Genomic DNA, 12417 nt, shown 5'->3' with positions numbered 1-12417 from the left:
TATTAATTCTTCCATGAAAAAAATTAAACCATTATGAGGCATTGCTTTAACTTTAATGTAATTCAATTCTGAAGTGTATGATAAGGAAGGGAAGAAATCTTTGACGATTAAAAAAAAATTTCCACAGGCTGTTATGAGAGTGAGTGGTAGACATCTCTTAAACAAGCTTTTGTTAAGTCTCTTTGGTAAGATATCCTGACCATGTAGTACAGACAATTTAAATAAAAATTTAAAAAATCACAACCTCAATTCAGGGGAATGCTAAGAGAAGTATGAAATAGAAAGAGACAGTGCCACTTTGTCACTGTATAATTGACCAACTGAATCTAGTTAAAGTCAACTTAACTTATTAATAACCATTTAAATGTGTATGTATATTAGGTTCATAAAATACATGTATAAATATGCTCTCATAAGTTACAATTGAATTTTCAGCTTTCCGTACTACAGCTTCATAAAAATTAATGTATTTTCCAGAGAACTCAAGATATAACTGAATCTATACTGTATTATTATTTGAGAATGAGAGTTACTGAGATTGCTAATCCAAATTTTAAATGACTGGTATCTATCTTGTAGATATGCATTATCAAAATAAATTAGTAGCGTATTTGAAATAAAGTTCATTCATTTCACTAAATACCAGGCTAAATTTGGAAAACAAGTTGTAGAAGTTGAAGTCTTTGGTACATAAATCTGATGCCTGGAGACTTTGAAACATCTTGAGACAAGGACAGAAACATTCTGAGCTGGAGGTCACACAGAACTTATACTTACACAACTATAAGTGCAGCATCACGGGAGTAGTCCAACAAGATCTCGTTTACTCTCACTTGCCGGAGTGACTGCAGGTAACACATTGACGTTATCTAATTTGCACTAAATTTTTTTTGGGTATTTTAATTATACAAAAGCAATTTAACATATAATCCAGATCCATGAACATAATAGATGCAAATCTAATTTGAAATATAAAAATGTTGGTCATACACAATCCTACAAAAGCCCTGAAAGGAGGCTGATTTTAGATATATGCAACAATACTAGTCTAATTACTATCAAACTGGTCCTCAAGCCAATCCAGGTCACAATCAATGAAATCTCCAACCAGATCTTTACATACTTTTGTCCTGCTATTCTTAATATCCTCATCTGAGATCTTCCAAGGACAATCTTTCCTCAGCTCCTTCACAATAGTTTCATCCTTGAAGCCATCATTCAGTCTGTAGGGAGCAATCAGATCTTCAAACCTCTTTAAGCTGTAGCAAAGGTGGGAGAGGAGGGGTTGAAAGAATGGCTTACGAAATCAAAGACGTAAAACTAGTATCACTAGCACTATGTGGCAGAATGCAGAATCTTACAGAGCTCTAGCATTTGTGCTACAGTGCTCCTTACTGTTCAGGACGCGGGTTCTCATTGATGTCTGGCAGGACATGGACCTCGTGGAAACCAAGGCGGAATTTGTTCAAGAGAGTAATCATCCTACAACAGAGAGAGAGAGACAGAGTCATTAATCTAGTATCTTCATCTGTTGTGAAATTTGTCAAATTCTCTCTTTAACGTGGACAATGAGACCTATCCTGGGTTAACTGTCACTGACAACAAGGGACTAAAAATTGAGTCAGTTTACCTGCCAGCACTAATCTTTCCTCCTCATAGAAGGTGTATAAAATTAAACATTTGCATTATTTATTGCAAAGAATGTTAATTTGTATTTACTGGTTTCGTCCAATTTTTGATTTTTTTAAAAACTAAGTATTTGCGACAAGGAGCACGAACTTTATTTCTGAAAATTACTGGAAAGTAGTAAGGGCTAAGATTATTGACAGGTAGGAAATCACTCGAAGCAATTATAGCAAATGGATGATTTGAAATGCATAAATTTACATAAATCTTTAAATCTATAGATCGAAGAGAAGATTTCAATTAATGGACCTTGTACCACATGGACTTTAAGTATCATAGTGCTTAATGTTAGCTGGAATCTGTGAGACAAATACGATTTGAGACAAGCTTTGCAGCCAGGAGAGATTTAGAGACAGGTCATACACTGATAGGGAGTGGGGAAAACAACATCCGAGATTACTTATTCCCTCTGTAGGTGAAGGTAATGTTGTTGAAATTTAACGTGATTCTGAGTGGACATCTGATTCTTATATTTGTAAGAAGCAAAATTAGAATTTGGATAATAAGGTATTTATGGTATAAAGGTGCTCAATTTTTCAGTATTCTTTAGGTCTTACTGTAGTCTAACTGGAGTGACGCATCACTTGAAATAAAACAATGGTAAACCTATACTCAGTCTCCAGTGTTCAATTGTGAGCAGATATCTCAACAGAGCTAGAACATAAGAACAGAGAGCTAGGGGCAAGAATAGGCAATTCAGCCCCTTGAGCCTGCTCTGCCATTTAATACCAATCAGTGATGATCTCATCTCAACCTCAACTCCACTTTCCTGCTGTTCGCCAACTTATTACTAATTTAAATGGCTATCTCCTCCTTAAATTTCCTCCATGTCCCAGCATCCACCTCTGGAGTAGTGAATTCCACAAATTCACAATCCCAAGAGAAGTCACTTTCCCTCCGGTGTGTTTTAGATCTGTTACCCCTCATCCCAAAACTATGGCCTCTTGTTCTAGATTGCCCAACACGAGGAAACATCCTTTCTACATCTACTCTGTCAATCTCTTTTAGCATTTTATATACCTAAAGCATAAATTCAGCTGCATTATGGTGTGCAAAGATAAAGCAACCAAGCCAATATTATAGGGTGTGTTCTACAAAGTACCTGTTAGTGTAATTGTTTTGGGATTAATTTGATTATTTGTAATACAATTGGGTGACGTGCCATAAGATGACCATTTCATTCACAGAGGGTTAAAGGCGCCAATATTGTCAAATAGGTTTTGAGCCCCAGAAAGTTAAAAGGGTACATTTTGGATATGCATAAATCACCGAGGGCAGTAGTCTACATTATTTGGGCTTACTAGGGATTTAGGAGTTCTGGTCTTTGCAGTAAGGAGACCATCCATTATGTAGTGAGATAGTACCACCATGCAAATTGGGACAGACTAGATGGGCATGGAAGCTTAAAATTAGGTGTCCATGAAGCATTATCAGCAGAGGCAGAAGAACTATTTACCACTGCAATCTGGAACATCAGCGCCTGGAGTAACAAGTCACATTGTGGTTATGTTACTGGACAAAATCCAGAGGACTGGCATTTGTAATCCAGAGATTTGATTTCAAATCCCAACATGACAGAATGGACAACTTAAATTCAATGAATTCAATAAATATACACTAGCAAATAACTATTACCAGTAATGATGACCTTTAAACTAACAAATTCATGTAATAATACACCTGGTCCACCAATGATGTCCTTTAGGGAAAGGAAATCTGCAATTCATAGAAACATAGATACCCTACAGTGGAATCAGGCCATTCAGCCCATCAAGTCCACACCGCCCCTCCGAAGAGCATCCCACCCAGATTGACCTCTTTACCCTATCCCTGGAATCCTGCATTTCCCATGGCTAACCCACCTACCAATGCATGTCACTGGACAATATCAGCAACTTGGCAAGGCCAATCCACCTAACTTGCACATCTTTGGATGAGGGAAGAAACCGGAGTACCTGGAGGAAACCCGTACAGGTACAGGAAGATTGTACAAATTTCATATGGTCAGTGGTGCAAGGCAGGAATCGAATCCAGATCCCTGGCACCGAGAGACAGCAGTGCTAACCACTGAACCACCGTGGCATGCCACTGCAGTCTATTTGTGATCCCAAATCAACAGCTGTGACTAACTCTTATCTGCCTGCTGAAAATAGATTTGTAAGCCACTTAACTGTTATCAGTGTATTCCCAGGGGTAATTAGGGATGGGTAACAAATGCTGGCCTTGACAGTGACACCCATATCCATGCTTTGATGATCATTGATCACCGTAAAACTGAGCCGTTGGCCTAATGAGAGGTGACTACACACTGGTCACACAAATCAGAACCATCATGAATGGATGCTTGACAATGCGCGCACACAATAATCCCTGCTCAATTCACAAGTACTTACGCCTTTTTCTCCTCATCCATACGATTAATCTGACCTCCCACAAATACACGAACCTTGCAATTGCGCCATCTCTTCTTGCGCGTGAGCAAATATGGGATTAAGAGAGTGAGGCCTACAGTGTTGAAAAATAAACAGGTTAGTACAACAGCTGTCGGCATGTTGGATTCCCATTTTGAGCAGTCCTGGAAGACAGTTGCAGCTGCATCAACCTCTCTTCATTCTTTGCTTCCCACTGCGCCCATGTTTACCATGCTGTACTTCCACGTGACAGGAAGGATAATCTGATTTCTCACACATTTCTGGAGGGACCAGTTTAGAACATGATTGAAAATCACTCTGCAGTGTCTACCTGAGGATCAGGGTATTCACCTATCTCCTGCCCACAGTCAGTGGACAACACAGACCTGGAGACAGGCAGACAGAATGAAGACATCATTAATTAATCAGTGCAGATTTATATAAGAGTAGATTGGATTTTTTTTTAATCCCCAATCCATCAAACACAACCCATCCAGAAATGGTAAAGCCACATGCTACTGACCTAGCTTTCTAATTGCATCATCTCAACAAGAGATAGTGGGAAAAACACAGAGACAGACTTAGAAAAACCTCTCTTTAACTCAGTGAGACAATCATTCAATGCTTCATGGCAATACAGTTACTTAATCCATGAAATAACTTTCATTACCTTGTTGCATTGATTCCAAGAGGTTATGCTGGAGCTATGTTTCTATATATTTGTCCCAACCACTATGGCTAGGCCAACAGCTGGGGTACTGAGTGATCACCACACTCTCAGAAGGATGCAACTGCATTGGAGAGGTTGCAGAGAAATTCACCAGGATGTTGCCCGGAATGGAACAGCTTCACTATGGAGAGAGGCTGGATAAGCTCGTGTTGTTTTCTTTAGAGTAGAGAAGGTTGAGAGGGAAACTGATTGAAGTGTGTAAGATTATGAGGGGCATGGACAGGGTGAACAGAAAGTAACTGCTCTAGTTAGTTGAAAGGCCAAAAACAAAAGGAGGGGAGAGGGAATTACCAGGCAAAAGGCTAGAAGGTTTAATGGGGATTTGAGGAAAAATGTTTTCACCTAAAGGACCGTGAGAAACTCGAAGAGTAGTTGAGGCAGGAAACCTCAACTTTTAAAAAGGTCTACGGGATTTCCGATTTACAGAAGTTTTCCTCCGGGTGCTCCGGTTTCCTCCCGCAGTCTAAAGATGTGCAGGCTAGGTGAATTGGCCATGCTAAATTGCCCGTAGTGTCCAGGGGTGTGTGGGTTATAGGGGGATGGGTCTGGGTAGGAGCTTCAAAGGGCGGTGTGGACTTGTTGGGCCGAAGGGCCTGTTTCCGCACTGTAGGGAATCTAATCTAATCTAATCAAATCTCATACAGGAATGTAAGCTTTAAAATCCCACAAACAAACATTTCCTGTATTTACAAATGACTGCTTTATATTGTCCTGCACTGTGTTCCAACTTATGTACAAAATCGACTTGGAAATGGACTTCAGAATGGAATTTGTTTTCAAACTGTCTGTACTTGGACAAACTTGAAATGTCATAATGTTCATGGTTCCAAGTCTGGAAAGTGGGACAATTGGAGATTTAGGGAAGTTTTAGTTGGTGCAGACTCCCAAAGGTCCTCTTCTGTACTGCATGAGTCTATGGTTCTTTGAATATCCCACAGCAATTTATAGTCAATGAATTATTGTTTGAATTGCTGTCACTGTTGTAATGTTGTAATCATTGCAGTCAAATTGTGACAGTAAGTTCCCACATGCAGCAACAATGATAATGATGTTGTAACATTGATCTGAGGGCTAAATATTAGCTAAAATATTAGGAATAAGTCTCCTCTTTGAAAGAATGTTACAAGATCTTTTATGGTTGCCTCAGAAAGCGATGATTTAACATTTCAGTTGATAGCCATGCAGTCATAGACATCCTGCAGTACTGTGTTAAGATTGTCTGTACTGGTACTTGAACCCCTTAACCTATGACAACACAACCACTGAGTCATGGCTGCCTTCCAATCACCAGCAGCAGCAAAGACCAAGTTCTCATGATTCCATGTTCCATCTGTCATAATACTGGCCTTTCATCTTTTCCTCTTCTCTAAATTCTAGGTATAATTTCCATTTAAGAACAGTTGATGGCAAATTAAACTGTGAAGCTATCTGATTGGGAATAAATGAGCCATGTCGTAGGTGCAAATTAGTCGTAATGTTGCTCCGGACGAAATGATGGAATACTTAGATGGAATAAGCAAGAAGGTCGCTCACTGAAAAATGACTCAAAATTTACTAAGACACAGCTCATGGTCTATCCTCTCCCCTGTCATTCTTGCCTGGCTATCATTCTGTGTCTTTTGACGTTTCTATATATTTGTCCCAACCACTGCCTACCTCAGCTGATGTATCTGTATCTCTCATTTTTAACCTATTTCTGTCTAGGCAATAATGCCTGCTGCAATCTGAAACTGCACTGTTAAGAAAGCTCGAGCAAACAGAGGTATGTACCATGCCAAACACCAGGATCCAACAGAGGGAATTCTTCTCATCCTGAAGCAGCCAGAAATCGAGAGCTGCAAGGCCAGCTTTAATACAGATCTGATGTGTCCGCTTGGCAGCTCAGATGTTTTTTTTAAAGCCAGTCCTTCAGGTCAGCTTCAGTGACCATCGCTGCACCTTCCAGCCTTCAGACATCCATGATCCCTGTTTCTTCTAATATCCCCCCCTTCCCAGAAATTCAGAAAACTGCCCAAACTTTAGTCGCAGCAGTTCCTTCTGGCAGTAAATATCAACAGTCCTTGCAACCCAGTCCACACTGGCACCTAGTCTCTAGTCCATACCCAGCCTAGCTGCTGAGGCCGGGAGTCTAAGTCTGCGCTGAGGCCAGGACATCACCGATGTCACCCAAGTACAGCAAGCAAGAACAAAGAAGGAAAGAAAAACACAAAAAGGGCAGGAAGAAAAAGAAATGAACAGAGCAGAGGGACTCTGGCTGAAGAGTCCTACCCTGCCACCATCTAGGAGAAATTTCCTACATGAAAGGATTTCATTTCCTACAAGGGGACGCAGATTTAAAGTAATCACTTAAAGAAACAGTAAAGTGATCAAAGGAAAACATTTTCACACAAGTGAGTCGAGAGTCTGGAATGCACTATGGTCAGGCTTTGCAGAATTGCTGAGACAGGAGGGCATAATAGACTCAAGGTGAATCAGTGACCTGTTTTACCCAACAATATGATTGCCAACAGTCTTTTCCATTGAGTTTATTTATGTCTTTTTGTCCACTTATCCATTATCTTATTTTACTCTGGTTCTTTCATGGGTTCAGGCTTCAATGTCTTCAGACTTGCTGATCAAGAAAGCAGTTACAAGTGGGACACTCAGTCTTTGTCCTCAGTCCCATTGTACAGAGGCACCTGAGGGCTTTAACTGAGAGTGAAGACCTCCTTTCTTAAAACGATTTTGCTTTGTTGCTCAGGAATCATTTGATCCTACTACGCTGTGAAGTTAACGGATAAAATAAATCCAATTACACCCATCCATAAAATTGTGATATTGAATAATGCCAGGTACACCCTGGCAGGAGAAATTCTTCCAGATTGTGTGTTGTTTTTCTGAGTTATGAGTATTGATGATGTTTTTTCCTCCAAATATGAATAGACTATAAAAGGTGTGCAGAAAGTATTAATGAACAAGTGACCAAAATCAATATTATTGTCTACACAGCACTGGAAATAATTAATGAGATATTTTCCTGTCAAATTAACAATATTGCATGCGTGCATTAAAATAAAATTTGTACTTTCTGGTTTGTTTAATAGAGTGAGATCTATCAAGAGTGCGCACAAATTAACACTCCATTGTATCATTACTGCTGCAGGTATTTAACACACATGCTGCAGATATTTTTTAATCAACTTGTTCACAGATGTTATTACATTGGTATGTAAACCAGATGCCAACAATGGGCATTATCATTTTACCAGGACCTTTCTGCAATTGTTTCGTGAATTTATTCAGTTAATGACAGGACCCTGAACAGCATTGATATATAGAAGGATCTCTGGGTTCAAGTCCATAGCTCCTTGAAAGTGGCCACACAAACAGATAGAGTGGTAAAGATAGCATTATCTCAAGCATTATATATAAAGGTGTGGAACCGGATGAACACAGCAGGCCAAGCAGCATCAGAGCAGGAAAGCTGACATTTCGGGTCAGGACAGTTCCAGACCCGAAATGTCAGCTTTCCTGCTCCTCTGATGCTGTTTGCCCTCATACATCATGCTTGTCTTTGTTGGTCGGGGAATTGAATACAATAGTCAGGATGTCATGTTGTAGCTTTATAAGACTTTGGTTAGGCCATACTTAATGCATTCAATTCTGGTTGCTACTTTACAGGAAGGATGTGGAGGCTTTAGAGAAGGTGCAGAAGAGATTTACCAGGATGGTGCCTGGATTAGAGGGCCTGAGCTATAAGGAGAGGCTAGAGATACTTGGGTTTTCTTCTCTGGAGTGGCAGAGGCTGAGGAAAGGCTTGATAGAAGTTTATAAAATTATGGGATGCATAGATAGGATTGACAGTCAGAATCTTTGCCCCCAGAGATGAAGTGTCTCATACTAAGGGCATGCATTTAATGTGAGAGGAGTAAGTTCAAGGGAGATGTGAGGGGCAATTTTTTTTTTAAAGAAGCTCAGAGTGGTAGTAGTCTGGAATGCACTGCCAGGGTGGTAGTGGAGGCAGGTACATTTAAGAAACTTTTAGTTAAGCACATGAATATACAAGGCAAGGAAGGACATGGACAAAGGGATTTGTTTAGTTTGGTGTCATGTTCAGCACAAAATCGTGCACTCTACATAATTACTTGGTGAATCTTGAAAGGGGAAAAAGAATTCATGATTGGAGAGGGTGAGTTAATGGGAAGTAAAGGCGCACAGAAGGAGGGGACTGAACGCAAGAGAAACACCAGGGCCTTGGACTTTTCTGCCTGCATCTAGGTCTGCTGCATGACAAGAACCACAACAGCTAAAAGGATGGGATATCTTTTTGAAAAGAGACCGACATGTTTGTCAGGTAATGCTGAGACCAAGTGACACCTTACATTTATAAAATCATTAGACGAGAAATTTGGGGCCGGGGTAAAACTGTGGGAGCACAGGTTTAAATCCCACCACAGCAAATGTTGAAATTTGAAGTTAATTAATACATTTTGAATTAAAATCAGTCTAATGGTGATCATAAATCCATTCACCAATTGCGGTATAATCTGATTCATGGATGACCTTCAGGGAAGAAAACATCACCCTCAGCTGACCTGACTTCAAGCACACAGCAATGTGGTGGTCTCTTAACCGCCCTCTGAAATGGCCTAGCAAGCCACTCAGTTGTGTCAAACTGCTAAAGAAAATGAAATGAGACAAACATCAGGCAAAAGAAAAGGCTAAAGCATTCACGGCAATCCTCAGCCAGAAGTGCTGAGTGGATGATCTACCTCAGCCTCCTCCAGAGGTCCCCAGCATCACAGTTACCAGTCTTCTATCATCAATCTTCAATCAATTCGATTTGTTCCACATGGGTGGACCTACTGGATTACTGCAACCACTATTAGCTCTGACAACTTTCAGCAAGTGTACTGCAGACTGGTGCTCCAGAACTTGCCACTCCCCTAGCCAAGCTATTCCAGTACAGATACAAAACTGGCATCTAGCAGACAATATGGAATATTGCCAAGGTATATCCTGTACACAAAATGCAGGAGAAATTTCTGCCTTTAATCTACTCTCAACCATCAGGCAAGTGATGGAAGGTCTCGTCAACAGTGCTATCAAGCAGCACCAGCGCAGCAATAATCTGCTTAGTGACTTCTAGCTTGTGTTCCACCAGGGCCAGTCATCTCCTGACCTTATTACAGCCTTGGTTCAAGCGTGGAGAAAGGAGCTGAATTCCAAAGGTGAGGTGACAGTAGCTGCCCTTAACATCAAGGCTGCATTCGACCAAGTGTGGCTTCAAGGAGACCTAGCAAAACTGGAGCCAATGGGAAACAGGGACAACAGCCTCCAATGGCTGGAGTTATACCTAGCATTAAAAAAATGATTGTGGCTGTTGGAGGTCAGTCATCTCAGCACCAGGACATCTCTGCAGGAATTTCTCAGGGTAGTGTCCAAGGCCCAACCACCTTCAGCTGCTTCAATAACCTTCCCTCCATCATAATGTCAGAAGTTCACTGAAGATGGCACAATGTTTAGCACCATTTGCCACTACTCAGATACAGAAGCAATCTGTGTCTACTTGCAGAAAAGCCTGAGCAAGTAACATCGGCACCACACAGATTCCAGGTAATGACCAACTCCACCAACACAATCTAACCACCACTCCTTGATATTCAAATATATTACTAATCAGTGAATCCCTCATCATCAGCATCCTCAGGTGACCATTGATCAGAATCTGAACAGGACAAGTCAAATAAATGCAGTGGATTCAACAGCAATCCAGAGGCTAGGAATTCTGCAGCATGTAACTCACATTCCAATTCCTCAAAGCCTGTCCACCACAAGGTATAAGTCAGGAGTGTGATGAAATACTCCCTAATTCATAGGGTGAATGCAGTTACAGCAACACTCAAAAGGTTTGACACCATCCAGGACAAAGCAACCCACTTGATTGGCACCTAACCAGCACCATGAATATTCTTTCCCTTCACCACCACCACACAATATCAGCAGTGTGTGCCATCGACATGATGCACTGCAGCAACCCACAAACCTCACTGCATCTTCCAAACTCCCTGAGCTCTACTACCTCATGCAAGACAACACCACCAGCAGCAAGTTGCCCTCCATCCTGATTTATAAGAATGTTGCTGTTCCTTTGTAGGTGGGAAACAATTCTGGAACTCGCTAACAGAACCGTGGGTGTGCTCGTCCCCATGGGCCGCAGCAGTTTGAGGCGGTAGCTCACCATTACATTCTCAAGGGCAATCTAGAGTGGGCAATAAAAGCAGGCCAAGCCAGCAACATCTACTTCTCATGAATAAATGAAAAATAATCCCAGTGTGGGTGTTCACTTATGCCAATGTTAGAGTAGGAGGCTCATGCATTAATTTTAATATATTGTAGCTTATGACTTCTCCAACTAGAATAAACAATTTATCTCATTACATTTTAACTTGTGTAATTGCAAAAGGAAAATTTGCAGCTCCTCCTTCTAGCTGTTACTTATGAACAATTCGGATTGTTACCTCCATCATCAAAGAGCCAGTAGATGTCAATGGTCTTTTTGCCTTGCTCCGATTGGAAAACGGTACTAGCCTGTTGAGTGACGGCAGTACTGGAGTCCACTAAAGCAAAAATAGTGATGGCTTTTTACTGATCAGCATGGGCAAGTGGCAGAACCAGCATTCAGTTCAACTTTAAAAAACCACCAGTGAATTGCTACTACAATGGTCATAACTTCCCATTGTAGATGGCTTCAATATTATCACTTCATTTCACCTTTCTCCATTCCTCACTTAAAAGGCTGATTTTATGGGGTGGAAATAGCTCTCAGAAGACCAGAGATCTTCATTTAGTTCATGTGAGTGCTGGAGGGGAAACGTAAGATCACAGACCTAATGGACGAAATGTAATGAACAGGAAGCTGATGAGAGTTGCTTTGCTTCAAGCTGACTGTGCGCTTGCCTCAGCAGCCTTGACTCCAATCTAGCCCCAGGTAGGATGGAAATTCCACCCTCACAAGCTGCTGGCTAATCAGAGGCCAAGGCTTCAATGCAAGAAGGTAAATCCTTTACCTTCTGGTCTTGTGGGATAGAGGTCATGGGCGGAGGGAGGTCAGAGGATCAGAGGCAAGGTCATGGTGATCATGTGGCAAACAGGCAGCTCAACCCCACAACAGCAAGACAGTTGCCCTGGTTTCCCAGTTGGACATCCGTCCCTTTTGTCACATGGGAAGACAAGTGCTTGCATCCACTGGCAAGTTGTGGTCCTTCACTGGCTACTAATTCACCAATCTAGTCTGTGGCCTTTCTCACCCAGAAGGGGGTCAGTATCCCTCCAACAGGGACAGGGACAGAATCCTAGCTCCTGATCAGAGTGCAGTAGAGCCCTGAACTCCGTAAGTTCTGTTATTGGGCATTGATCTAGCCCCATGTCACAAGCCCCGGAATCGAGGGCCAATTATGATGCTTTCACACCATCACCACAACAGCCAAGTGTCTTTATTCATAAATTTGGTGAAAGGATGGACCAAAACCTGCAGTGCAGAACAGATCCACCGAGGTTAGAGAAGAGGAGGAGCAGAGTCTTGGCAATGCTAATACGAGTGTACGTTTG

The 12417-nt window shown here is 41.4% G+C and overlaps 1 protein-coding gene across 4 annotated transcripts in view; it reads right to left on the bottom strand.

The window, feature by feature from the left end:
• Positions 1-12417, bottom strand: part of slc12a3 (solute carrier family 12 member 3) — a 63018-nt gene that overhangs the window by 2351 nt on the left and 48250 nt on the right. For 2 of the 4 annotated variants that reach the window (XM_059651618.1, XM_059651620.1), the window contains 5 exons: positions 11328-11426; positions 4080-4191; positions 1396-1482; positions 1124-1259; positions 778-845 (listed from right to left, as the gene is read on the bottom strand). In XM_059651618.1, coding sequence (XP_059507601.1) covers positions 778-845; positions 1124-1259; positions 1396-1482; positions 4080-4191; positions 11328-11426 — 502 coding nt within the window. Of the gene's footprint in view, positions 1-777; positions 846-1123; positions 1260-1361; positions 1483-4079; positions 4192-11327; positions 11427-12417 lie in introns of those variants that run through there. The other 2 variants (XM_059651619.1, XM_059651621.1) reach the window with 2 other exon arrangements.

This window comes from Stegostoma tigrinum, chromosome 16, assembly GCF_030684315.1.
Source record: "Stegostoma tigrinum isolate sSteTig4 chromosome 16, sSteTig4.hap1, whole genome shotgun sequence".
Classification (NCBI taxonomy): Eukaryota; Metazoa; Chordata; class Chondrichthyes; order Orectolobiformes; family Stegostomatidae; genus Stegostoma; species Stegostoma tigrinum.
This window is presented reverse-complemented; position numbering and strand designations above follow the sequence as displayed.